The sequence below is a fragment of the Platalea leucorodia genome, assembly GCF_965183815.1.
Source record: "Platalea leucorodia genome assembly, chromosome: 11".
In the NCBI taxonomy this organism is placed as follows: Eukaryota; Metazoa; Chordata; class Aves; order Pelecaniformes; family Threskiornithidae; genus Platalea; species Platalea leucorodia.
Genome location: NC_138833.1, coordinates 18,672,766 through 18,700,744, shown reverse-complemented (window position 1 = coordinate 18,700,744; position 27,979 = coordinate 18,672,766). Strand labels below are relative to the sequence as shown.

General features: G+C 55.4%; 1 protein-coding gene across 3 annotated transcripts; it reads right to left on the bottom strand.

Moving 5' to 3' along the window:
• Positions 1-443: 443 nt before the first annotated feature.
• On the bottom strand, positions 444-27,499 carry LOC309596337 (proton-coupled amino acid transporter 1-like). 3 transcript variants are annotated; one of them, XR_014229492.1, is made up of 13 exons: positions 27,448-27,499; positions 22,803-22,957; positions 20,267-20,414; positions 19,431-19,521; positions 18,210-18,298; positions 17,877-17,972; positions 17,046-17,130; positions 14,716-14,934; positions 14,377-14,475; positions 12,764-12,930; positions 10,887-11,082; positions 9,855-10,040; positions 6,511-6,592 (listed from the first exon to the last, which is right to left on the bottom strand). XR_014229492.1 is itself a non-coding variant. In XM_082324417.1 (12 exons), exons 3-12 carry the CDS (start codon positions 20,407-20,409, stop codon positions 2,986-2,988), a joined length of 1,428 nt encoding a protein of 475 aa, XP_082180543.1. In that variant the 5' UTR covers positions 20,410-20,414; positions 22,803-22,957; positions 27,448-27,499; the 3' UTR covers positions 445-2,985. The 3 variants fall into 3 exon arrangements, 2 of the variants coding, with proteins under 2 accessions (XP_082180544.1, XP_082180543.1); XM_082324417.1 differs by lacking the exons at positions 9,855-10,040; positions 10,887-11,082 and adding an exon at positions 445-3,254 and having other exon boundaries at positions 6,423-6,592; XM_082324418.1 differs by lacking the exons at positions 9,855-10,040; positions 10,887-11,082; positions 18,210-18,298; ... (2 more) ...; positions 22,803-22,957; positions 27,448-27,499 and adding exons at positions 444-3,254; positions 17,310-17,490 and having other exon boundaries at positions 6,423-6,592; positions 17,877-17,970.
• Between the last annotated feature and the right edge of the window lie 480 nt (positions 27,500-27,979).

Here is a 27,979-nt window from a genome sequence, read left to right as displayed (position 1 = left end):
CTCGGCAGAAGGGGAAGATTTGTATGCTGCTGTGGGGTGGGAAAAGCACAGGGTCTGACCCTGGCTGCCTGCTGGGCTCTAAGTCTCCTGCTCTCCCACAGATGCCCCCTCCTCCCCAAGCCCTTGTACTTGGGTGGTATTTGCAAAAAGAAGAAAAAAAAGAAAAAAAATCCAAAGAGATAAGTCCCAAAAGTTGTAGCAAGCCCACTGGTGCTAATGCCACACCGTTGCCCCATCCAGCCCAGCACAGCGAGGTCCCCCTTGGAGACCCCCAGAACTGCTCCACACCTGGCCTGGGCCCTGCCCGGTAGTTTTACACCTGCCTCGTTGAAGAGAAAGCCCCATCTCACACCCCAGAGCCTTGTCACATAAAAAATAGATCATATTTATTGATTAAAGTAAGATACATGATTCAGGTGCAGCACCAGCTCTTCCACTGGGCAGCCACACACGCTGTACGCCAACAATATCCATAGGCACGAGACATGTACATTAATCATTTCTATATTTACACAGACAATTTCCTTGGTTACAGAGCAGCCTGCGATACACAAGTGTCAAGTTTTCGTGTCCATCGGGCCCTGTGTCAGGTCCTCCTGGCTCGGCAGAGCGCCTCACATCTGGCCCCATCTCCGAACACCCCCTGCTCCCCTCAATAAAAGTGAAGAACTGCAAAAACCGTTTAATGCTGCTGTGATATCCCAGTCTCCTGGGAAATGAGGTCTTCACCGCTGATTGCAAAGTGAATTGGGTGCTACGTGCCCCGCCAGCAAACCCACCAATGCCCAGTGCCAGGCTGGGGACAGGCCCTGTCACACAGCTGTCCCCCGAAACGCGGCCAGCCTTCCTGTGGGGTACTGACAGAGCTGGGGGCAAGCATCAGACATCCCCTGCTCCTCACAGCATGCCCTCCTCTGCCAAGGGTGACATTTCTGCACCCAAACCGAACCGCCAAGGGCCACGCCAGGGTCCGTACACAGCGATGGATGTGAATATTGCACTTTTCCTATCTATGGCATGCCCTGGAGCCCCCTCCAGGTGTTTGCTCTCTACCCCCACGGTGTCCTCCAGATGGATGATTTGACTTAAACCTTTGCTTTGCCCATGACCAAGCGATGCCAGAGCATGCTGAAACCTTCACCAGCACAGACTTGGAGGAGAGGTGAGCCCCGAGACGCAGCGAGCAGGCGAGGGGCTGGAAAGGAGCAGCGACATGGCACAGACCCACCCCACACCTGGCCGTGGGTCCACGTACCGGCATGGGGCACCCAAAGCAGAGCCACCAAAGGGGACACAGTGCAAGACACTGAAACGCCACACATCGAGGAGGCAGGCTGCAGGGACACTGCTCTGCACAGCCTTCTCCTCCCAGAAGTGGGTCAAACACCGAAAACAACCCCAAGCCTCACTCATCCTCCATCAAAAATGGGAATGCAGCCCACCAGCGCTATATTCACACTCCTTTCCCACCACTGCCAGCAGCCTTTGCCCGCCTCCAGGGAGACACGGCTGCGGTGGGATGCGGCGACAAAGGCTCTCCGAAGGAAGCCACCGCACTGCCGGCATTTGGGAGATGCTGCGTTACCGGGGAGGAGTTTGGCCCAGAGACGAGGTTGCAGAGGGGTGACTCAGCCAAAACCTTTTTGCACTGCTAGGAAAAGACATCCCATGGAGGATGCGTTTGCTCTCGTGTCTTAAAAAAAAAAAAAAAAAAATAGAAATCCAGCAGAAAGGCAAGGAAACTCTCTAGGGAGGAAGCCAGGCTCACTGAGAGGAAGGAAAGCTGCAGCGTAGGGGAGACCGTCCCCCCCAGGCATGCACCAGCCACAACGCAAGAAGCAACAGGAGCACAGGGAGAAGTGGCAGAGAGCTGCATCCTACCAGAGGACAGGAGCTGGAGTGGAGGCAGAGGATGCAGAGGGAGTAGGACCAGGAGAGAAAGGGTGAAAAAAAAAAAAAAAAATTATGGTGTTTTTGTGTGTGATTTGACATTCAGCATCGGCCTGCAGATGCAGCCGGAGCGTGCCGGGGCCAGCTCGGGCACTGTAAACAAGGCGATGTATTTTTGCGGCGTGCGGGCAGCACGTGGTGATGCCCAGGGCCACCCCATCCCACACAGGGAGAGGGCTCCCAGACAAAGGCGACGGGCTCAGACCCTCGTTACGGCAGAGCCCATTTGCCTCGGTTCTCTAATGCTTCCGAAAGCCACGCGTTAGGTATGGGGAAAAAGAAGTGTCACAACTGAAAGCATGGGCCAGGGTGCAGCAAACCCTCCCAGGCCAGGGAGGTGCCGCGCCTGGTGCCCAGCTCCAGGCCCTGCTCAGCCCCCGAGGTGGCTGGAAACAGAGCCGGAGCACGGCAGGAGCCAACACCCATGTCGGGGGCTCCCACCGCGGGAGAGCTGGGGGGCCCCGGGATGCTCCGCACCTCGCGCTCTGCTCGCCCTCCCCACAAGGCCAGGGTGAGGAGGCAGCTGCACGCTCTCCAACCTGAGCTGAGGTTTCTCTGTTGCTGTAAAAATAAAGTGCTGGGGCGGGGTGGGGGGTGTGTGGAAACTGGCACAAAAAAGAGCCGTCCCTGTTCCCCATCCTGACTGAAGGGATGGGGGAAATACGGAAAGGTTGAGATTTAAAAAAATAAAATAAAATCAAAATCTACATCCCCAGGATTCCTCACCTCGCAAAGTGACTATTTACACAGGTGCCGAGGGGGCTGTTTTGCTCTATCACCTGCCCAAAATGCCCCGGAGGAAGGCACTGCCCCAGCCCCAGGCTGGATCCCACCTCCCCAGCTGGAGCCCAGCACAAGACCCTGCTGCAGCCGCAGAAGGGTGGCCACGACGGTGGGCAGCCTCGTCCTCTCGCAGACCAAACCCACCACGTTTCCCCAGAGGAGAGAGGAGACCGTCCCCAGCAGACCAGCAGCACCCAGTGTCTGTGTGTCCCCAGCATGGCATCCGGAGGGGCCAGCGGGGCAGGGGGACCGTCACTGCACCATGGCACTGGTGGCGTTCACAACGGCAGCGGCAGGCGCTGCCAGCTCCACCAGCGCCTCGTACGTCCCTACCACGAAGCCCACGAAGCCGAAAAGACTGATAGCGATGTCCTTGACGATGATGAGGGGGTGTATGCCTTCTGCATAGTAGGTGGCGATCTCCAGCAGCGGGGGGAAGATGAGAGCCAGGGCGCTGCTGCTGACGGAGCCCACCAGCGAGATGACGATGTCCAGGCGCGGGATGAGGATGGCCAGCACGCCTGGAGAAGGAGCAAACATGATGTCAGTGCTGCTAGCTCCCAGACGACAGAGACCCTCCTCCCCTGCGTCAAAGCAAACAAAAACCCACCGCAAGGATGCCATCTGCTTGAATCATACCTCTGCCCTTTTCCCTGACACAAGAGCTTTGAAGACGTGGCTGCATCTTTTCCAGCAACTCCTCCCCAACAAGCAATTAAGCTGTTGCATCGAGTTAACGAAGCGCAGCACGCAAACCAAACCCTTTTTGTCGCCCTGGGCACCGCCACAGTGAGCTCCAGGGCTGAGCAGGACCCGTGCCCCAGCAAATAGATGCCGCTGGCAGAAGAGCGGCTGCCGGCATCCCCGGCCCCCGCGTGAGAGCCAGCACTCCTGCTCTGCACACCTGGGGAGCCGTAAAGCCTCAGAAACCCCATAAAAGCAGGAGAGGGGAGGAAAAAGCCATCTCCCCCCACCCTGAATAAACCCGTGTGGTTTGCATGCGTTTAGAGCTGCTCCAGCAGCAGAGTGCCCACAGCACAGCCCGAGGGAGAACATTTGTTAGATAAAAACTGCAGCCAAGGAAAATCCCCCTGGGAGACTTCTGACAGCTCACATTTAGCGGTGCAAACTCCGCAGTATTCCTGCTCCCCCTCCTCCTGCTCTGGGCCAGGGGAGGCTGGAGGGATGGCACCTTCTCCTTCCAACCAGCCCACAGCCGCCGCCACCACCTCTGGGCTCCTCTTGGGGCACCACAGTGTCAGCATTTGGGGAGCAGATTTAAAATAAAGCATCAGCAAGGTCCCATTTTGCAGCTGGGAGCAGTGCCCCTTGGCACGCTCACACACCGAGTGAGCTCCCCATCCGCGGCAGCCTCAGCACTCGAGAGCATCACTGCTGCTTTTTGGTCAAACAAAGCCTGAGGAAAGGGCAACCAGAGCATTCTCTGCAAACAAAGCAGACTTCAGCACTTAATCAAAGTGACCAAGAGAAATAAATTGGTTTATTGCTTTGAATGCTCTGCTTGGAGACAGGAGACACCTAGAACCATGGCAGCTCCAGCCTCGGTGGAGAAGGGGCATCTCGGGGCTCCTTACCGGAGGGTTTCTTTCACTGCCTGGCAATCACCTGCAGGCAAGAGAGGCTGTTGGAGCCTCCCTGAGCCAAAGGTCGCCCACAGCACCGCAGGAGATGGAAAGCTTGGGAGATGGACAGCAGGTAGAGACACAAACAGGAGATGCTCCTGCACATCGCCACCACTCCAGCCCTGCTGTCAGCTGAATAAGCCTAGAGACGAACTGTCCGCCTACCACGGGGCACAGCAGCAAAGGTCCCCGCTGAGCTGGCCTGGAGGAAGTTTATCCTGGGGCTTAGCTCTGCATAGAGCCAAAGATGTGCTCTGCAAAGTCTCTGCTGCAAGCAGCCTCCCTTGTCCAGCAGCCTGTGGGGAAAGCAGAGCTGCTGACCTCTAAAAGCATCCTCAGCCCATCCCACAGCACTCTTTGGACTCGGAGTAAACAAAATTATTAACCCCCCTCTAAAACAAGCAGAACTGAAGCACCAGCTGCAGTCCTCAGCCTCCAGGGGCAACGGTCGTGCTTTCCGCAGGTATTAATTCAAAGGGTTTTTAAGTGTGCTGGTTTTGAAGTCTAAGCTTAAAAGACAGCCATATACCAAATTGCATACTCTCTTTGGAAGCCAAAGCCATGATGCGGGCTTGTTCTGCAGCCACGCAATCATCCGATGAATATTCATGCAACCCCCCTAATTGCTTTTATCCTCACCAACAGCCGCAGCAATCTCTTACAGGGAAAGGTAAGGGGCGGAGGTACAAAGGAACCAGCATCCTTCCACCAACACCTCTGCTGCCTCCCTACCCCGAAACGGGAGGGTACAACCACTGTCGGTGCCTAAAGCCATCCCATCACTCCAAGCCTTCGGTTCCCTGGCCAGGCACAGCCCAACGCCCCCCGGGAGAGGCTCCCATCCCGCAGGCAGGCTCCGAGCCCAACCACAGCACCGGGGCGGCTGGAGCACATGGTCCAGCATGGCAGGATTTCATCCCTGCACCGTCCCTCCAGCTGCAGGCGTCGAGGCACACTGCACTTCAGGAACAGAGCAGAGAGGAGACAGGGCTTTGCTCACCTCTGTTAATGCAGTGCTTCTGGCCCATCATTCGCAAGAGCCCAGAAACTGGCAGCACCCTGCTCTCAGCCAGCTCCACTGCCCTCGAGTTAGCACCATGCTTTTCTCAAACCCAAACCAAAGCCAGCTGGGACACGGGGCCAGGCTCCTGATGCTCAACTCTGGTGCATCAGCAGCATCAAGCCACGGAGAAAAGCTCTTTTTCAGCAGATGACGCCTGGGAGCTCAATCAAGCGTCTCGGCTGTGCTGACAACAGCAAGGATTTAGCCTTCAGGAATCAAAGCCAGCCAAAATCAGATAATCCTGCACCTGATTTGCTCCACACCTTTCCCAAAGGTCCACCAGGCTCGAGCCCAGCAGCCTGCTCCACCAGAGCCTCACTGCAGGCACCAAACACTGTCAGGGGAAAGGGACCGTTCAGGGCTGATCCAGCCAGACCTGCCCTGTGGCCACAGGCACGCTGGGGCTTTGGTTATGGGTTACGTGCTATTTTCAGTTGTCTTCTGCTGTGCTACACACTGCAATAAATATGTGCGTGTACAGGAACACCTCTTCCTTCGTGGCCACCAACCCCTTTGCAGCCGTGCCCCCGTCGTGCAGGCACGAGGAGCTGGGCTGCACACTGCCTATGGAAAACAGCCTCCAGTCTGGGCTGCCCTGGCACTGGACCAGGTGCTAGAAGTGTTTCATACAAAGCCTGATGGGACTTGATGGCCCTCAAAAGTGCCATCAGGGGGATCCCAGGCCCAAGGCTCCACGGGGATCTGCCACCTCCAAATGATGTGGGAAGTTTACTGCTCCTCTGCAGAGAAGACCAGTCCCATATAGAGGGGGCTGAGGACCACTGCTGCTGCTCCTTGGAGGCCACCTTCACCCACTGGCTTGCACCAGCAAGGTCCAGGAGACTCCCTGCTGTGAGGGCTTTAGCAGCAGGGCCAGAGGCAGCAAGGCGAGGGGCAAAGAGGCTCTCAGCACCACCAGCCCACAGTGGGAAGGAGGTGCCACGTCCTCATAAGGGAACTCAGACAGGCTGCTTTCTACTCACAGGTCACGCCAACCAGGGCCACCCTGAGGAGGAGGTTGACCAGCCAGCCCCAGCGCTCTGACACCCGGGCGACGAGGGGAGGGATGACGATCTCGGCGGGCACGTAGAACTGCACAGCGTATGTGAAGAAAATCCCAAAGGAGAAGAGCAGTTTGACAGCTTGGTACAGCCTGCAAACAAGAAGAAGGAGACCCAGTGAGGCACGCTTTTGCTCCAGCCCCCATGGCATCAACGGCAGAAAGCAGAAGAGGAACACTCTGCCAAGAAGGACTTCTGTGTCCTAATGGTCTCCTCTCCTGAACACTCTCCTGGAAAATTAGGGGTGATGCATTCAATCCACAGAGACCTTTCTTGGGCAAGAGATAGCAAGGAGACAGCCCAACCTCCAAGCCGTGGCAACACATACCTCCACACCTAGTCAGAGGCTTTAGTCCTGACTTTGTGTAAGGAATCATCAGGCCAGGAGTTGGGCCAGCAGCCTCTGAAGGGCTGCTTCCCCCTGCGAAAACTCGTGGGCACAGATACTGAAAGCTATTTAAAAAAAAAAAAAAAAAAAAAAAAAAAAACCCACACAACAACAAACCACTGTCCTGCTCCTAACTCATTCAAAGGCACAGGGAAAGCTGATGTGTCCTTGGCCAAGGGACCAGAAGCCTAACTTGTTCCTCGACAAGTTAAGGCATCTACCTACATTTCTAGATGCTCATGTGTGCAGCACTGCCCTTGGCTGCAGAAAGCAATGAGTCCTCCAGGTACCTCACTCCCTACAGAGGGATACAGGCTCTGCACCACCCTCTCCACTTGACTAGGCTGGACTCTGCAAGGTCTGCGGTGACACAAGGTGGCTTTCCTCATGACCACTCCACACAGACAACACCCAAATATCCAATAGCACTGGTACTGCCAGGAGCCTGCAATCCCAACTTTTAGCCGGTGACCCAGAATGAAGTTGCATCCATCACCCATCGTGGAGGTTCCTCACCTTGACCTTCACTAATGAAATCCAGCCTCTGAGCTGAAGGAAGAAAAAAAGCTCCTTTTCTCCTATTTGTAGCCATCTGGATTTCATTCTCCATCTTAAAACAGGAGATGAAGAATACTTTTAAGGAGGCTTATCAGCTGCAGCCATGAATATTTCACAGATTTCGATTACTGCTTGGCTTCTGAGTAGGGGGATGAGGACAGCACTGCTGGGATAAGTCTGGGCTTACAAAGCAAATGCAATGCAAACGTCACCACCACCACCACCTGCAACTCTACCTCCTCCAAAAAAGAAAAGAGAGTAGCTATTTTTGGAATGCTGCATAATGCATGTTTGGGGAGAAGACAGTTAAAAGAGCAGTTTGGGCTGAGCAGAAGGAAGGCAGAGCGCAGACAGGGTGCTAACAGCACCTTAGGCTCACCCCAAGTCAGATCTCACCACACCCCAGATCCTACATTGATGCAGCAGTGGGGCAAGCGTGGCTGCAGGAGAGAGCCGGTGACCTTCCAGCCTCGTCTCTGTCCTGAGCTCCCTGACAGCAAAACAAGCCTCTCTTTTAGAGAGATGATATCTAGTTACATCGCATGTGGTCCTACCCGTTCCCCAAGTCAAGACAGGCTGACCAAGCAGGAAACAGGAGTCCTGGCCATACCACTTGGATAAATATGAAGTGAATCAAAGCTGAGGAAGGTATTTGGCTCCTCCTGCCTTCTTATACCCCTTTACCTTCTTTGGGCCTAAGCGAGTATCCCTCTGTATGCTGACTCTCAACCTCCAGCTGCTACAACAGTCTCAAACCAGAGAAGTCCAAATATCCACGCGCAAGACAGCTTTGAACACTAGTGGCAGAGTCTGGTGGAGTCAAACACTTCCCACAATAGCAGAGGATGGAGCTGGGGATCACCTAAGCGAATGGGATGTTATGCAAGTCCATGGAACCAGACCAAATGTATTCGAGCTTGTGGCCAACATTAGCCTGAAGCCACTTTATCATCTTTAAAAGAGCAGGGTGATCAGGGAGAGGTCCCACTGCCTGGGAAGAAGAATCATATTCACCTTCAAGAAGGATGAGGGAAGCTACAGGCTAATCAGCCTCACCTCAATCCCCAGAAAAGTATGGGCTCAGTCCTCCTGGCATCCATTTCCAGGCACATGTTGGACAGGGTGAACTGCCAGCAGGGATTTTGCAAGGGGCAATCATGGCAATATCCTCATGGCTGACCTGGATGAGCTCTCAGCAACCCAGAGCACGCTCTCAGCAAGTTTCCAACAAGACCGAATTGGAGGGAATGGCTGACACACCTTGGAGCAGAACCTAAACAACATGGTGGCACAGGCAAAGTTCAAATGCAAAATCCCACACATGGGAAGGGCTGGGGCCTGGCTTCCCATCTGGCCAGGAGAACGGGACCTGGAGGTCTTGGTGGGCAGCAAACTGAACATGAGCCAGCAGCAGGACCTTGCAGTGATTTAGGTCAAACACATAGCGGGCTGTGTTAGCAAAAGCGTAGCCAGCAGGTTAAGGGTAGGGATTACTCCCCTGTTTGAGGCTTGTGAAGCTGCATCTTGAGTATTGTGTCCAGTCTTTGGACTCCCAGGACAGACATTGACCTACCAGAGCAAGTTGAGTGGAGGCTACTAGGATAGTTGGGGCTGGAGCACAAGACATAAAGAGGAGAGGTTGCGAGACCTGGGCTTGTTCAGCATGAAGAGAACATTAAGGGGGATGTTATTGCTGTCTTCAGCTACCTAACAGGAGGGCACAGAGAAGACAGAGAGAGGCTCTTCTTGGAGTTGCACAGCAAAGAACCAGGGGCAATGGGACAAAGCTGCATCCCAAACGGGTAGTTAAGCACCAGAACAAGGGCCTGGGGAGGTGGGGAACCTCCGTCCTTACTGATATTCAAAATTTAAGTTGGCCCTGCTTTGAGCAGGTGGGTGGATCCGATGGTCTCATGATGCCCTCTCCAACCTAAATTATCCTGTGATTCCACAGGCAAACTAAAGACAAAGCTATCAGAGTCCAGAGTGCGCCCACTCAAACACACAACTTGAGTGCGTAGTAGCCTTGAGCCACCTAACCCACAGCCTGCATATCTTATCATTGTATTTTCAGTTAAGTGATACTGTAAAGCCATAAAGCACTCCATGGCAATCCATGATTCATACGTGTTACTAAAAAGGGTACGGAAGAAGGCTGGGTACCGACCCTGTACAGGTCAAGAACCTGGACAACAAGCTCAAAGGGCATTTTAAATATCGAGAAGACAAAGACCTCAAGCACTAGGCTTGACCCACAGAAAACACAGGTCCAGGCAAGGCCCTGGAGAGGCACTGCTCTGCCAAGCACAGCAACCACCTGCTTAACCCAGAGAGCCACACCAGGCCATCCCAACAAGCTGCAAGAAGTGGCATACCCTCCTTTGACTGTAAGCTCTGTCATTACCTACCTCCAACTGGCCGTACGCAACCAAACATCTTCCCCCTCACTACAGCATTTCTTCACTCTTCAGATGGTGGGGTGAAGCAACCCTTCTGAGGATGTGAGGAGGGATTTCTGCATAGCAGTGTGGTTATTTCGGAGGCCGTGGTTAGACCTGGGCACTGGGAACCGATGCACTCCTCATTTGAGGAAGCTGCGGTTATAGAGAAGTGAGGCTGGAAAAGTCCTTAGTCATCCTGTAACTCAACGATTCCCGACACGTTCGTCGAATCTGTTTTAGAGACCTCCGGGCAATGGCTACAGCCAAGGAAGGATGCAGCATCTCCACCACAATCCTCACCTTGTCTCTCTCGCTGCAGGCAAAACCCATGACTCCTCACCCACAGCCCTTATGACCAGCTTCTGCAGCCCAATGCCTTTTACTGCTGAGGAGAAAACCCGCAGGCAAAGCAGGATGGGCAAAACACTAATTTCAAGAGCAAGTCTTCACCCATGACCTACAGTTTAATTTATGGGAATACAGCGGTCAAGGCTTTAGCCCAAGTATCCCAGCCCTTACTTTAGATAACTCATTTCCAAGTCCAATATTTACAGCCTCCATCGAATGCTCTGCCAGTAAGCAATACACATGAACACCGAAGCTGTTTGTCTGTTGAGTCACAGTGACCACTGCACGCCTTCCCCAGAAGCGGCCTGCGGGAGCCCTGCCACACACCCAGGATTCCCCAGGTGCTGCTTCCAAAGGCCATTTCTCTTCTCCCTATCTGAAAACCCCTACAGTTTTGGCTTTGTTTTGTTTTCAGAAAAGTACTTTGACAGAAAGCGTGGATACTCCTAGAAACATGCATTTGAAATAGGATCTTTCTGTAGCCTAGCAAGTCACAGAAATCCCATTACCTCCTTCTAAAGGAACATCATCCTTTAGAGCAAACAAAGCTGAGATTTCCCGCAGAAGCCCCTGGGCAGCATTACAGGTCAGCAGATGTTACAGGCTGTGGCATGACCTGGTGCCCTGCAGAGCCCAAGACCTGGATCTCACCTGCTTTCCACCTTCAGGAGCAGCAGCAGCAGCATTTCATCCCCTCCACACCTCACTTTAGCTTGCTGAGCTGATGGGATTCACACCTAGTGTCCTTGACATGGTGGGATTCAGATCTCCCTACAGCACAAGCACGTTTTTCCACCAGTCCCATCCCTTCTGGCTGACAGCAGAGACCTGGCAGGACTCCCAGCCCCTGCAGGGGACAAGGCGAGGCTCTCAGCAGGAGCAGGACCTTCTGCCACACCGACACCAGCATCCAGCAGTTCAGGCACCACTCAGATCCAGCACGAATGGAAGTCCATGCACTCAAATTGAAAGAAAGCCACGTAGCAATAATTAAAGCAAAACCAGGCTCTATGTTCGGGGTTTTTTTTTAAATCCTTGCTTTCTCCAGAGCCCCACTTTCTTCTAGTACTAGAAGGTCAGTATGTGGAAACCCACCAGTGACTCAAAATTTGAGTCCTGCCCAAATCCACTTCATTAGTGGGGAAGAGGCAGCAAGTCACGCTGCACAGTGTTGGGCGGCTGCTAAGAGCAGAGAGGATGGGCTGGGGAGGGGGAGAGGCACCCCCAGCTCCAATTCTCACTCTGGTCTTTTGCAGGATTTCAAGCCAGCAGAGACATCAAAGAGAAACTGTTGAACTTCAGAGTGCTCCTAGGCAAACCCTGTTGCCACAGGATGGTTTTCCAAGAAGCCTCGTGGCATCAAAGCCAGCCCTCAGCCCCAGCTCCGCACCAAGGCACAGGAGATGCTGCCACGCCATCAGCACCTCTGCGGCGCATAGAGCAGAGCTTCTCTCCACCTCGCATGTCTGCACCACGTCCTGCCACACAGACATCCCAAAGCAGCGTGTCATAAGAAGCAACAGAGGTGGCTTTTTTCAGGACTTTCTCAAATAATCCCAAGCAGAGCAAACTGGAAAAGGCATCTGTTCTCAATATTTGCATGCTCCACATTTCTTGTCCCAAAGGCAAGAGAAACTGCTTGCATTTCTCCTCTGGGGTGAATATGGAGCTGTGACACTGAGCTCACCCCCAGGGACAGATCTGTACGCAGCCCAGCCAGCTGCTGCCACAGCCACCAGTGCCGGCAAGAGGAGAAATAACCCCTCCAGGTAAGCAGGTACAGGGTCAGGCCACATTTCTGCAGGGCTCCAGCCAGCAACCAGAGCCTCCCAAGAGGCTTCGCCGGATCCCAGAGGAGGACAGACAGGTCTGGGGAGCTGCAGAGCTCAGCCCCCATGGGAAGGAAGGGGTATCCTCACGGCACCAGCGCTTGCAGGCAAAGCGCCGGCTCGAGACAAGCCGCATCCAGGCACAACACGGAGCCCTGGAGTGGGAGTTTGAGCTCTGGGGCTGCAAACAAGGAACGCAGCCCACGCGTGGAGACATCACATCTCACCCCCTCTGGGAGCTCCCAGCTTTGGGTTTAGTTTTCCGTGTGCTTCATTTGGGGAAAAGAATCAGTTTTTGCATTTTCAACGACCTTCTGATATAGCCGCACAGGGGTTGTGTTGAACACCTGCCAGCCAGAGCACTGCTTAGCCCCAAAAAGACACCACAAGGCTCCAAGAAAAAGACAGGAGCTACACCTACCCAGGCATGAACCACCAGGGACCCTGGGGAAGCAGCCTGAGCTGCAGAGCCAAGATCAAGCTCAGACACGGCAGCAATAAGCCTCACCACCCCATACATCAGACAACCCTTGACAAGCTCCTTTGGACAGTTTGGCTATGGCACAGTTGATCCTTCCCCAAGCTCACCCCAATTAGTTCTCCTAAGGAACGACGTCCCCCACTGTCCCCTCTCCTGCCTTCCTGGCCGGGACCCTCCTCCCTCGCCCCCCGGCCCCTCCGATCCCCACGGGGACTCACCAGCAGTTGGGCAGGTTGAGCGTTATGCTGGCCTGAATGTCCGCCCCGAAGCGCAGGTACCCCAGGACGCTCAGGCTGATGTACAAGATGGTGACAATGGTCATCCCCACATAGAGGATGACTGGGAACTGCCGGGGGTTCTTCATCTTGTTTTCCAGAGGTAGTACCTGGGAGAGGAGGAGGAGGATGATGATGACAGAGCAGCAGGTTGCCCTCATTCCTCTATACCCCTCAGCCCCAGAAAGCAGGAGGGGCAGCCCCATGGCCAAGCAGAGACCCCTATGCCATGGGATAGGATGGTCACACGTGGAGCCCGGAGAACCCAGCTGAAAAAGCCGCTGTACTGGAGATCGGATTTCTGTGCTCCCATTCGAGACCTTCACACTTGGCATGGCAAGTCCCCAGCAGGGTCACTCATGCCCTTGCCTTAACGAAGGGGCCTGCTCCCTCCCCTTGGCAGGACCTGTGCCCAATGGTGCCCGGCATCTTGGGGAGATGCCATCCGCCCCATACCTCAGATGCATTACACTCTGCACCCCAAAACAGCACAGCCATGCCCGCTGGGACAGGCCCATCATGAATACATTGTCTTGTTTTCCCCAGCAGAGCCTGGAAAGACCAAGGCACTTTCTCCTCTCCTATCAGGTTTGTCCGGACAGATTTCAACCAGGCAGGACAATAAAAAAGAAGGAAGGAAAGAGGCAAGTCCCTCACCTCTATACTACTAACGTTTGCTTTCAAATATAGGACTTGAGCAAACATTTTTATAGCTGTCCTTGGGTGGCAGAGATTTCAAGAACAGACACAGTGGCAGGGCTGGTGAGGAGGCAAGACGAAAAAAGCTTTTATTTGCTTTCCCACCTCCAAGTCATGTGAGGAAGAGACCATTTGTGCCTCACTGCCAGCAAGAACCCTCTTCCCTGGGCAGAGCATTCGATCAACACTTTTCCTGTAATGGATTTGGCCCTCTCCAGCCCTGTGTTTACACAGCCAGCTTATATTAAGAGATGAAAACATTTTTTCCTCCTTTGAAGGGAGCTCCCGGAAACAACCCACATCATCTTAGTGAGCCATTAAGCTCTCCACCCACTCACCCAGCTTTTTTCACAGACACAGACGGTCTATTTACACCATCCCGTGTGAGAGGCACATGCAAATCCAGCCCCACAGCAGGCTGGGGCCACGTGGCTGCCGAAGGGAGATCAATTTTTTTGTGTCATGTCTTTTGGCCTCCCACTTAGGCAGCTTCAGGATCCAGGCTGGTAACAAGACTCAGGACGATTCCTCGTCCACAGGTCAGCCAGCAGAGCCAAAGGCAGCTGCCAGTGCAATTCCCAGCAGAGCCCAATCTACTGCCAGATACAGCCACCTTCAAAGCAGCAACCAACCTCCTGAGGTTTGGAGCATGTGCTCCTCCAGTCTCAGATGGAAGCAACAGGCTTTGACCCAGGAGATAGCCTGGAGGCTAAAGCTAACAGCATCAGCCAGAACTTGGGCTACCATCAGAGTTCATCTGCAAATACAGCTGCAACGCAGAGCAGGTGCTGCAGCAAGCCCGAGCACGGGCTGAGCCTCCCATGCAGGCAGCCTTGCTGCCACACGCCGAGACTTACCACCCCGATGCCTTCGAAAGCAAAGATCGCAGTGCCAAAAAACAGAGGGTAGGTCTTCCAGGCTGCTGCTAGAGGCAGGTCACTGGGATCAGGAATGTCCTGGAAAAAAGCCCACACAGAGTTCAGACATGGGGAGGATGCGGAGGACCTGGCCCGCTCCCACCGCTCCCCGTCACAGCCCCACGCTGCAGGGAAAGCCCTGCAGAGCCAAGGGTAACCGCCGTGCCCACGGGAGCGAGCAGCACCCCACGGCATGCAAACACCCCACTGTCGAGATCCCTCCACCTGCCAAAACAGGGGACATCATGGTACTGACAGAGTAGAGCCGTACGCACGTACCCTGACGATGTACTGGTAGATCACAACAAGGCTGACAAGCATGGCCACGTTGGCCAGCATGGAGAAGACAGACAGGACCTTGAGATTCTGGATGAACGTGAGCAGTACCACGAAAGGCAGGAGGGAAAGCATGTATAGCCGGGAGTCCATGGTGGGGGTCATGGCCACCGTCCTGTTCGAGTTGCAGTCATTGGTGGTCCCGTTTGCTGCAGATATGACCTGGGGAAGCATAGGAAGGCTTGATGAGCCCGATCATGCGGGTCTGACAGATGTGGATTTCGGCAGCCCATCCCAGGTGGGTCAGGCTACTACCCCATCAGCTCACTTTCATACACAGCTAGTCGATTAAAATCAAAGCAACACAGGTTTTCAGGCAGTTTTGAAACAAATCCCTGTTACCTTGCTAGAGGCAGAGGTGGGACTAGCTACGGCATCTGAGCTGGGACAGCAAAACCTGCCCAAGCCCAGGCTCACTGAGCACACGAACCCGGCAGCCCCGCACATCGAGGGCAGAGGCTGGTTTGTGCTGCCCACGTGGCCAGTTGAGAAGAGAGGAAAGAAGCATTAAATGCTGTTTCCTCAGAGGTCCTTTTCCTCTTGCTGCATTACATTGCGCTCAACGTCACGCATCCCTTCAGCTGCTCAGCACCCTGTTCCCATGCAAGGGCATCTGGAAGCTACTGCTGGCTCCCAATTTCGCTTTCCTCATGGGAAATCATCCTTTCCTTGGGGTCTTTCATCCCAAAGGCACTCCAGGCCACACGCTCACCTCTAGAGACAGTTCTGTCCCAGGAACTGGGTGGCTGAGCCATCCCTCTCAAGAGCATGGACACGCTGTGGATCACCAATATAACCACAACCAAGCTGGTTTGGGTACCAGATGCTGTCTGGCCACTGCAGCAAAGGGCTGCATGAAAACTAATTTAACCTGCTCCAGAGCAAGTCCTGCCCCAGAGGAGAGGCTAAAGAGCTTCTGTGAGAATCAGCATCCTCCATAGGATGCACAGAGCCATGCACCCGTGGGGCAGTGCTCCTCTGAGCCCCACCCTGCCCTGCCTCTCCATGGCTTGCTCCAAAGTCATTTTCCAAACCAAAGCTCTGCCCAGCACAGTGGCACCTCACTCAAGGTACCACCTGCACCATTGCTCCTCATCTAACACACTATTCCCCACTGCAAAAAGAAACAAGCAACACTCCCCTCTCCCCATCCAAAAAATTTGAAAACTGAAGCCAAGGGGTTTCCCAGCTGTGGCCTAAAATGGGTTAGATTTGCAGGTTTTTGCAAACTTCCTTTGTAGCTTGAGTGAGCCTTCAGCCTCTGCTGCGAGGGGCCAAGCAGAAAGAAGCCCACCTTGAAACGGCAGCAAGGGGCCATTTGCGGGGAGCAGGGGGCCAGCGGCTGCCCGAACCCATGCATGCACCCTGCTCGCTCCTGCTTTCAGGACTGTTGCCATCGGATCACCGGCGTTCATCCATTTACTCCTCCTGGCCATCCCACGGGGCAACACAAAGGGAGTCTCCTCAGCTGCTGCTCCCGGAGCAGAGGCAGAGCCCATCCATCCTCTGCTACCCACTGGCAGAGCCCCCTCGCTCCCCCGGGAAATGCCTCTGAAGCTGACGGGCATCAGGGAAGGGCTGATGAAGGGCACGGCTGCAGTAGAAGCAACTGGACCACCGCTGCAAGAGCGGAACAGGAGCACACGGGGGAGCAACGCTGAGTGGTGCCTGCGAGGCATTGAGCCGGTGGAGGCTGGGAACAGGGACTCATTATTCCCAGTTTCTTACAGCCAGGGTTTCTGTTTGTTTCCTCCTGATGCCTGGCAGGAGGAAACTCTTTCCCTAAAGATGTAATTAAGCTCCAGAGCCATGGGATGAGGCAAGAAACTGGAATGCAAACAGGTCCAAGAAAGGGAGAAGAGAGGTTCACCGCAGATCCTGGTACCCATACGTTACCATCTACACAGAGTATCAATAAACCAATTAACTGAGGTGGGCAGGACATCAAAGGCACAGTCTCTCTGCTGTCACCACTCTCCTGCCTTCCCTCCCTAGGAACGGCCCCGCTTCCCCTGGACAACACGGATGGCTCCAGCACCTCTGCACGGGAGGGAACTCGCAGGGACTCTCAGACAAACCTGCCCTGTTTGAACAGGAAAACCAATCCTCCAAAATACCCAGACAGAGGAGCAGTACCTTCCTGAGCAGCATCAATTATGGAAAGCGGACCTTTGGTGGAGAACAAGGCCGTGACACAGGAGCTAAGAACAACCCAAGCACCTCCACACCCCCTCTCGCCTTCCCCTTGCTGACGAAGGAGGGAGAAGTCTAACCTGTTTCAGATTGTCAGCCAGAAAGACGAAGTACACGCAGCAGAAACCCAACTGAGTGATGATCAGGAAAAGTCCCACTACACGCCTAGAAAAGAAAAAAAAAAAACATTTGTTAGCCAGGCCCTGCAGAAATAAGAGCCCACTTGGGTTGCTTGGGGCTGCACTTGAACACTGCAGCGATGCTGCTCTCCCCAGGGGTTGAGGTGTGCAGGTCAGAGCACGCTCAGGTCGCTTCTCCTTGATGCTCAGGGAAGACGACCATACCTCCATCTAACCTCGCAGACTTCAGGCTCTCCGATCTCCCCCTCCCATCCCCTCCGTAGGGTCAGGACCAGCCTCAGGAGGAAAGTCACCCCCTTGGGTTTAGCAAGTCTGAATTGCCACAGCTGAAGACAAGGCTCCCCAGACGCAGGAATAGGCGGATGTTCCCAGCATCTGATGTGATCTGTATGCAACATTTGTACGATGTGATGTGGAACATCCACAGGGCTGGTAGCATCCCTGGGAGCAGCCGTTAGACATGCTCAGCGTCTAACAAGATGGGCCAGTGCTGCAGTACGTGTTATTTACCCCTTTGTTATGCTGAAGAGACTTAATTCTCCTCCCCCTTTAGTATAAGCCACATCTGGTTGGGGACAGGACTGGGTCAAAGGCCTCAACATTACCCCCCAGGGGACATCGAGCGCTAAGGGCAGGTGAGTCAAATAACATTTTATGTTACTTGTGCTCATCTGCCAACACAGCTCAGAGACCAGACGGCTCTTCTGTCCCAGCTGCAGCACATGCTGGGCTTAAAGACAAGTCCCCTGCCTGAAGCTGGGGAACAGGTACCTTCCCCAGACGGCATGTGTCCGCAGCCATGCGCTGGGAGTTGACTCCAGCCCGTACATCACAGCACCTCCATAGTCCACAAACTGCTTCTGGAACCTGTTCGGAGAAGAGAGAAAGAAGGGACATCACATCAGCCCCGTCTGCTCGTTCGCAAGGCAAACGATTACATTAACGGGAAGACATTTCCCATGAAGAAGCCCAGAAGCAGTTCCTGACTAAGGCTTCGACACAGGCAACTTGCTGCTGGGAGGCTTCAGAAAAACAACAGGGCTTGTCGGGAGGGAAGGAAGAGCCGCAGGAGCAGCAGTGCCGAGAAGGGGAGTTGCTCCTTACCTGTAGCAGAAGTGATGGGCACATTTCACCAGGATGCCCATGCAGTGTACAGCCACGATTCCCATCACCAGCAGGCTCACAGGACCCAGCTGCAGGGGAAGAGAGGGGGAAGGCTGCACTCTGATGGCCAAAGGCAGAGCTGCACGATGAGTTTTACTTCCAAACAAAACCCCATGGGCTCAGTGAGCCAAAACACCGCTGGAGGCTGAACCTGAGCTCGGGTGCTGCTCCCAGGAACCAGCCCCCCAGGACCGAGTAACCCCAGCAATCATGCAAAAGAAGCAAGTTGGGGCAGTTTGGGCGTAGCAAAGTGCTTCCAGGATTGTTTTTCAAACTATCATCTTGCACATCATTATTATAAAGGTGACAAAGTCATGGTCCGGACAAAGGAAGGAAGTTTTCTTCTTTAATTCTTTTTATTTTTCTATCTGAGCAACGGGAACGCTGCATTGCTGGGCGAGGAAACCCAGAGCAGAGCAGCGAGGTGCCCCCACCTCTCACACGGACGGCGGTCGCTGGGGCATGATACAGACACCGAGGAGCTGAGCGTTGGGACAGAAGCTGGGGGGAGATGTGACAGCGGCCAGGGGCTGCTGTTTGACCACCAAGCGGGACCTCAGCCCTCAGGCCACAAAGCTGCATCACATCCACTGATCTCAACACGGCCAGAGCTGTGAGGCTGGGCCAGCCCGCGTGAAAGCCCACAGAGGGAAGCACGCTGCCATCTCCCATCACCAGCCTTAACCGCTGACTGATGGGGCTCATTACATGCATGCTGCGCTCGTAGGACCCTCAGAAGGCACACAGCATGCTCAGCACAGAATGGCTGGGACAAACGAAAGTGGAGGTCATGCTGAACCTGCCACCCACAGGACCAGAGCGAGGAGATGCCACCCAAGCGGAGTGTTTTCGGAGAAGGGGCTGATGCCCCAGGGGCTAGGGAGGTAACACCCAGCTGGGTGAGGAGGCAGGGAACTGGTGCCCTGCCTGACACCAGCAGAAGAAACCACAGCCCCAACTCACACGCTAAATTCAAGACCAGCCAGCACAACGTAGGAGTGACAAGGACAGTCTCAGCAGCAAACGGAGCGAGCCCCAGAGCCCAAGGTGCAAAAGCTCACAAGCTGCTGAGCACCAAGCAGCATCTTGGCAGGGAGACAAGCCACATCACCCCAAGGCTGCTCTGCCCCATGGGCAGCAGGGGGGTGAGAGCCACCTTACCAGAATGCCGGCGTTCTTCACAGCCAGAGGCAGCCCCAGCAGCCCCGTGCCAATATTCCCCTTCAGGAGGTGGATCAGGGTCTGGTACCACCTGAGGGAGAGAAGATGCAGAGATGACCATCAGCAGCCATCCGCACCCAGACCACGCGGAGTCTCAGCCCTCAGCTCATCCTGCCCAGGGTCCAGGTGCTGCTCTGAACTGCAGTGGCAAACGCACATGGAGGTCTGGATCCTGTCCCCTGAACCCAGCTCAGCCCAGTGGGACCGAGGGAGGACTGGAGGCAAAGACTCAACAAACATATTTTGGGTGAGCATTTGCAGAACCAGCTTTGAGGCAAAACCCAGCACAAGCACAGCTCAGCACCAAGGGGCTGCACAAGAAGAAAGTCTCTGAGTTGAAGGGATCGGTCTCCCTCGGGCAGAGACAGCGTCCTCCGCCCCCCTGGGTGAACAAGGCAGGAGGAAGCCCCCAGGGCATGGCTGCAACATGCCCACGTATCTTCTGAAGCTGGACATGCTGTTTGCTCACCACAGATCCCCATCGAACCTAGCTGGAGCAGGTGAATATTGGGAGAAGCATCAAACACTGCCCGCTGCCGGCGAGCCCAGCTTCACCAGAGAGCAGAGAGCCATGCTGGGGCAGCTGCTCACTTGGTGCCAGCACCTCACGGAGGCAGGACCACAGCTCTGCCCTCACCATCCCCAGGAGGAATTCCCCATAAAACCACGGCTGCACCATCCTCCAGCAAAGCCCACAGGCAGCAGGGAGCCACCGTTACCTCCTCCACCCTCCCCGGGTGCTGGGCCAGCCCAGGAGGGAGGGAAGCGTCACTCACGTTGTCCCGTTGGTCTCCCCAAAGCGCTGGTAGGACTCGGGGTGGGCGAAGCCGTTCATCCCGCCAGGCGGGCTCCCCTCCGGCGTGACATCCGTGGAGCTGTAGTCGTTGTAGTCCTCGCTGCGGAGGCGCCGGGTGGACATGGTCCCTGTGGAGGGAGCAGTGTTAGGGGTGCCCAGCTCAACAGCCCCGTTCTCAGGCTCCTTGGGGTCAGCCATCGTGCCGAGAGACCGACTCGTACTGCTGGATGGAGCAAGGTCTCCTCCAGGGCTTTTATACAGCAACGCACTCCCGCCCAAGGTCAAAGGTGCACAGCACATTCCCATCAGCTCTTCTTGCGGGCTCATGCCCCCGTTTCGGGCACACCCAGGCAGGACGGGCTCGGGATCCTGCAGGCAGAGCCTGGATGCGACCTGCTTCATGCAGGGTGAGGGACCCATGTAACCCTGCTCAGGGGCGGTGAGCATGGCACTGCAGCCACATACTGGCAGTGTCCCCTGCCCCGGTGCTCAGGACTGGGGCTGTCAAAAGGACGGCCAGGAAAGAGCAACCGCTTTTAACCCACAGTTTGCTGCAAGGGAATGGCTTGCTCTTGCCAGGGAAGGGAAAGTTTCCTAACTTCTCTTTTTTTCCTTCTTTTTTTTTTTTTTTTTAAATTGAAGACTTTTTATTAAAAAGAATAAGAAACAATGATTATGCTCCATCAGGCAGGAGCACAGCCCATATGCTGACAGCAAACCGCCCGCCCCAAAGGTTTCACAGCCACAGAGGTGCCTACGGGATTAAGGGGCTTCCCAGGACGAAGCAGCTGCACAACCCAGAGCTCTTCCTCCAGCAAAAACCCCAGCAGGGTCCCTGCAAGCCAGAAGCACTGGCACAAGCCCTCACCAAGGTGTCCTGGTTTCAGCTGGGATAGAGTTAATTTTCTTCCTAGTAGCTGGTATAGTGCTGTGCTTTGGATTTAGGATGAAAATAATGTTGATAACGCATTGATGTCTCAGTTGTTGCTGAGCAGTGCTTACACCAGTCAAGGACTGTTCAGCTTCCCATGCTCTGCCAGCAAGAAACTGGGAGGGGGCACAGCCAGGACGGCTGACCCAGACTGGCCAAAGGGCTATGCCACACCGTATGGTGTCATGCTCAGTATATAAACTGGGGGAGTTGGCCAGGGAGTGGCAATTGCTGCTCAGGGAGAGGCTGGGCACCAGTGAGCAATTGCATTGTGCATTGCTTGCTTTGTATATTCTTTTATCATTATTATTATCATTATCATTATTATTATTATTACTTTCCCTTCCTTTTCTGTGCTATTAAACTGTCTTTATCTCAACCCACAAGTTTTACTTTTTTTCCCCCAATTCTCTCCCCATCCCACTGGCAGCAGGGGAGTGAGCCAACGGCTGTGTGGTGTTCAGCTGCCTGCTGGCTTAAATCACAACAGTCCTTTTGGCACCCAACGTGGGGCACAAAGGGTTGAGATAATGACAGATCTGCCCAGAGTATGTTAAGGCAAATTTGTTACAAGCATTCATTATATTAGTTTAATAGTTGCTGGTGATAATGTTGATTTATTTGCTCTCAAAGTTGTGCTATGTAATACCTTACTTGCAGTAATGTTCCCCGTTTATCACTATCAAGGTTATCATTTTGCTGCATTATGTAACACTGGTTTATGATATGATAAAATTATTGATCGTGAGACTAATCTGGTATTTGTACTCAGCATTGCCATCATCTCCACACCTCGGGAGCCACCTCTTGGAAACTATTAATAATTACACTCTTTACATTTTCGCCTTGGAGAACCAATCTATGGGGGATAAAAGGGGGGGACGCTTTCTCCCACTCCTTCACCTTCCCTTTCTCCTTCAGGCTAGTTACAACAGCTCTTGAGAATTTTCAATATTCTTGGGATGTTCAAACCAGCATGTTCCTATTGCTATGCCTCCTGAATGTGGCTCAGGTCTTGTTTAGGGTTAAACAACTGTTTAAGAATACCATCCACAGATCTACCCTCACAACAGGCACTGCGGCTACTCAAACCCCCACGACAGGCACTGCAGCTGAACCAGAGAAGCAACCCGTGCCGGTATCAGTCGCCTCTATGCACAAGAAGAAATACACAATAAAATCAGCTCGTTTAGTAAGGGATGAAGATGAACCAGGGCCATCACGAGAACAGGAGGAGGAAGAGGCAAAACCCATAAACGAGATGGTAACCACTCAATCCCTATCCCTGAGTGAGCTGCGAGATATGCAAAAAGATTTTGGCCGTCATCCAGGTGAGCACATCGTCACCTGGCTGCTCCGATGCTGGGATAACGGGGCCAGTAGCCTGGAATTAGAGGGTAGGGAAGCCGAGCAGCTGGGATCCCTTTCTAGGGAAGGGGGCATTGACAAAGCGATTGGAAAAGGGACACAAGTCTTCAGCCTCTGAAGGCAACTCCTGTCAGGCGTGAAGGAAAGGTATCACTGCAAGGACGATGTTATATGTCACCCAGGCAAGTGGACCACCATGGAGAGAGGTATCCAGTACCTGAGGGAATTAGCCGTGCTGGAGGTGATTTATGGCAACCTGAACAACGAGCAGTTATCCGGAGATCCAGATGAACTCAGGTGCACACGATCCATGTGGCGGAAGTTTGTACGGAGCGCACCATCATCGTATGCCAACTCATTGGGAGTAATGACCTGGAAAGACAGAGAGGAACAAACAGTGGATGAACTGGCTGGCCAGCTCCAGCAATATGAAGAAAGCCTCTCTTCCTCCCTACTGGCCTGCATCTCAGCTGTGGGAAAACTGCCCGAAAAACTGTCCAGGGAGTTCCAGCATCTCAAAGAGGATACGTCCTACTCCCCACCCGTATGGACCAGTATCACAGCCATTAGGAGTAAGAATCCCTCTGCTCAAGAGAGAGAGGATATAGTGGGTACACACCATGGGCCACCCTGTGGTTTTACCTGCGTGGACATGAGGAAGCGGGATAGAAAACCTACCTCGACCCTAGAGGAACGGGTACGTGAGTTACCAGGAAAAACAATCACAAAAGGGGGTTCTCCCAGGAAAACTGTGGCTCCAGTTTCCAGTGGGCAGTTCCCCAGACAGAGCAGAAGGGCTGATTTTACTTCCAATCTTAATAAAGGGACTTCTGATTCGCATTTACAAGGAGTAACGAATGCTATGACCAGGACTAGAGGGGCCCTGCCTCCAGCTGGGTGGAGGAAAGGGACAACCAGGTTTACTGGACTGTATGGATTCGATGGCCTGGCACATCGGACCCGCAGGAGTATAAGGGTCTAGTGGACACCGGTGCACAGCGTACCCTCATCCCATCAAGCTATAAAGGGGCAGAACCCATCTGTATTTATGGAGTGACAGGGGGACCTCAACAACTAACTATTGGAGGCTGAACTGAGCCTAACCCCGTTATGACTGGTCCAGAGGCTGTGGGCATCCTTGGCATAGACTACCTCAGGAGAGGGTATTTCAAGGACCTAAAAGGGTACCGGGGGGCTTTTTGGTACAGCTGCCTTGGAGATGGAAGAAATTAAACAAGTGTCTCCCCGGCCTGGTCTCTCAAAGGACCCTTCTGTTGTGGGGTTGCTGAGGGTCGAGGAACAAGAGGTGCCGATCACCCCCACAACAGTGCACCGGCGGCAATATCGCACCAACAGAGACTCCCTCATTCCCATCCATAACCTGATTCATCGACTGGAGAACCAAGAGGTGATCAGCAAGACTCGCTCACCCTTTAACAGGCCCATATGGCCAGCAAGAAGCCGGGAGGGGGCACAGCCAGGAGAGCTGACCCAGACTGGCCGAAGGGCTGTTCCACACCACATCACATCATGCTCAGTATAGAAACTGGGGGGAGTTGGCCAGGGGGCGGCAACCGCTGCTCAGGGAGGGGCTGGGCATCAGTCAGCAGATGCTGAGCAATTGCATTGTTCATCACTTATTTTGTAAATTCTTTTATCATTATTATTATTATTACTTTCCCTTCCTTTCCCGTCCTATTAAACTGTCTTTATCCCACGAATTTTACTTCTTTTTTTTCCCCAATTTTCTCTCCCATCCCACTGGCAGGGGGGGAGCGAGCGAACGGCTGTGTGGTGCTTAGCTGTCTGCCGGGTTAAACCGCAACACAAGGAAGGATACGAGCCTCCTGCCTTCAGCTGGAAAGCAGTCAGCTGGTTTAATTCCCACACGTGCCCTGAAGAGCTTCTGCTGCTTCTGCACAGCCCGCTGCTCCCCTCCCCAAAAAACCACTTTGCTTCCTCCAGCCCCCCCAGCTGCACCCAGCCCCCCGAGTACCTGCCGGGAAGGAGCACCAGAGGCAGGGAAATTATCAGGCTCCTGCCACACAGCCTGGAGACTCAGTCCCTGTCCCAAGGCTCCTCGAGGGTGTTGTGCCCCAGGCATCACCCCCACCCCAGCAGTCCTGGTCCTCCCCATCCCGTCCCCCAGCGCTGGTGGGGAGGCGGGCTGGGGCCGAGCGGAAGCAGCAGAGAAATATCACAACCGCAAACGGGCTCGTTTCCTGCCTGAAGGCTCCCTGGGTGCCCATCGGGTCACGCGAGTGCCTGCAGGATGCAGCCCCGGCACAGACCTAAACATTTGGCTGTGCAAGGAATGCTCAGCCCAGGCTGCTCAGGTCCTGCTCCATCCCCAGAGCCCCCACACATTTCCCCTGATCCCCAGCACTGCTCCTTGCAACGTGCAAAAACAAGCCAAGAGCTGCAATCGCTGGGAGGGTCCAGCCTTGCGACCAGAAGGGAAGCAGGGAGCAAGTGACTTTGCTCGACTCTGGATGCTTGCTCAAGATCCCGGCTGCTCGGGAGCAGTTACCCAGGCCACAACAACGCTGCTTTATTTCCTGCAGCACCAGGCAACACTGGTAGCAGAAAGCAGGGCTGGTCCGTCCCATGCAATACCAGTCCCAGAGCAGCGGCGAGCCCAGCCCAAGCAAGCCGGGATGCAGCCAGGCTCTCCAGAGCTGAAGGCAGCACATGCATCACTCCTGCCCAGCCTCCTGCCTCGCAGCCAGGCCACGTAATCATGCCCTGAACCGGCTCCGCCACAGGCAGGGCGATGTGGCGAGGCTGGGACCGGGAAGAGCGGCAGCTTTAGTTTACACAAGGAAAGCGTTAGAAGCTATTTGTCATCGGTGACGGGCCAGAGGGGCAGGGGAGAGACGTGGGAGGCTTTGCCAAGCACCAAGGGCTGGTAGTGGGCAGGGACAGCAGGCAGAGGGGGTGCCAGGGTTGGGTCAGGCATGGATACCCCTCCCCAAAGATGGCCTGCACGTTACCTAAATACCTAACAGCTACCTCCTCCAGATAAAACACAACACAGTTACATCAGTCTGCCTGATCACTCCCCATGATTTTTTTTTTTCCCCCAAGCAGGCCTGGCTGCTTTTTGCTTTGAAGAGCCAGGGAAATGCGCTCATCGTGACTTGCCTTCTTTATGTCTGGATTAAAGGTTGCATAGCAGCAGGGAGCGAGCACTCAACTCCCCCACAATCAACAAGAAGAAGCTGCAAAACTTGTCTCATCCACACAATGAATATTTCAAAGTGAAGCAAAACCCCACTACATCATTTCCTCATCATTACAAAGAGCAAAGACAGGAACAGCCACATTCGGGTTCCACTTTAAACCCGACTCCTCGGCCACTTTCATGTGCATTTCCCCCCCGCCCCGCACACACACATGAGCAGTTTCATCGTGGTGAGCGAAGCGCCTAGGAAAGCTGGAAGGGGGGGGGGTGGTGACAGCAGCTTGTCCCTTGGAGTGACAACCCCACGCCAGAAGTCAAAAGCAAGATGCAACTTGCTGCTGACCCTGACAGCTCTCCCCAGCTGAGCAGGGGCTGCGTGCAGAACGAGCAACACGAAATCTTCCGGAAAAGTGAGCTGCACAGCAAAATTCACTGCCACTTCCCATCACGCGTGTTCAATCCTTTATTTCCAAAGCGCTGCTTGTAACCCAACTCAGCGTGACACAAGGGAGAGCCAGCGCTGCCAGAGCCCTCTCCCACCTGGCCCCACTCCCCTGCCTGCGGGGAGGCTGTGGCCAAGCCCCTTCCCCAGGCCGCCATTCCCACGCCAGCACAACACCTCCCAGACACGACGGCAGCACCCACATCATCGCTCCCCTCGTCCCTGTGTGACCCGGTGCTCCCGCAGCCCCAGAGTCATCTCCAGACTCATCTTACCAGCACTTCACAGCATGGCCTGGTCCCCCCAGCCCAGCTTCTCCCCACAGGGAGGCTGCTCGGCACAAACCCCCCCAGTCCCCGCAGCTCCTGCCCCGGCCACGCTGGGCTGCCCCACTCCCCCTCCACCCCGCGCCCCCACACAGCAACACAGCTGCACCCCACAGAGCGCGGGGCTCCCTGTGCCCTCCAGCTCGCCCTCCCCGCAGTGCCACACAGCACCCCGCACCCTGACCAACGCCTCACGCCCTGGTGCACACTGCGGGGGGCTGTGCCCCCCCCACTGCATGGCACCCCCAGACACTCCGCAGGGCGCTACCAGCACGCACCCCGGGGTGCCCATGCAGGGTCTAGGCAGACCCAAACACTCATGTGGGCTCTGGGCACCCTGAGGTGCTGGTGCAGGCTGCCAGAACCCCCAGGGACCTCCGGGCACCCCTGCAAACTGCCAGCACCGCCCTGCACCCACTCAGGCTCTGAGTATCCACACGCACACACACGTGGCCATGTATACAGGCTACCGGCACCCTCAAGCTCCCATGAGCACCTGTGCGGGCTACCAGCAAGCTTCTGCACCCCCGAGCACCCACGCCTGATGCCAGCACCCCCAGGGACCTCTGCGCACCCATGCAACCCGCCAACACCCCCCAGGCTCTGAGCACCCCGCTACACACCCAACCACGTATAAGGTCTGTCAGTGACCCCCTGAGTCCTGTCAGCGCGCCCAAGCTCCCCTGAGCACCCACGCCGGCTGCCAGCACCCCCGCGACCCCGCGCACCCATGCGGGTTGCCGACCCCTCCCCATCCCTCGGCACCCCCGCGCATCCCTGAGCACCCCCGCATGCTGCCAGCCTGCTGCCAGCCGGCTGACAGCCCCCTCAGCACCCCTCCGGGCCTCCAGCGTCCCGCGTCCCGCGTCCCGCGTCCCCGGTCCCGGTCCCGGTCCCCCCGGCCCCGCACCTCGCCGCCGGGCCCGCTCCTCCGGCTGCGCCGTCACGTGACAGCCGGCTCAGCTGACAGCGGCTCCCGCGCCTGCGCACGGAGAGAGGTGAAGGCGCGGGGCGGGGCGATGCTCAGTGGGGCGGGGCCATGCGGGGGTTGGGCGGGGCTGGCGGAGGGGCGGGGCGAGGCTGGCGGAGGGGCGGGGCCGGGCACTGCGGCGCCGCCTGGCGGGCGCGGCGGGGGACACGGGCGGGCTGCGGGGGGGGGGGGCGGTCCCGCTGCCACGGCTGAGCCCTGAACCCCTCCACGCGTGGGCAGCGAGGAGCATCCCCCCCCGGCAGCGGGGCTGTTCCCTGGGCAGGCTGGCAGGGAGATAGATGGTCGCTGGGAGGAGCGACACCCCCGGAGACCCCCAGCGTGGGTTGTGCCCCCTGGAGGCGGGGGGCTGTGTCCGAAAGCAGCGGCTGCAGACCCCCGCTGTGCCCCCCGCATGGGAGCCGGCCTCGGGGCTGCTCACACTCAGCTCTTCTGGCCGCAGCATCCTCCACCG

What these genes read in the sequence shown, in the direction of transcription:
- LOC309596337 (XM_082324417.1), bottom strand. Translation starts at nt 20,409, where the DNA reads ATGTCCACCCGGCGCCTCCGCAGCGAGGACTACAACGACTACAGCTCC. An exon ending in TCTACCAGTACATCGTCAGG is followed by an intron (nt 14,476 to 14,715) that starts GTACGTGCGTAC and finishes GCTTTTTTCCAG; the next exon opens with GACATTCCTGATCCCAGTGA. An exon ending in CTCAACCTGCCCAACTGCTG is followed by an intron (nt 6,593 to 12,763) that starts GTGAGTCCCCGT and finishes TCTTGTTTGCAG; the next exon opens with GCTGTACCAAGCTGTCAAAC.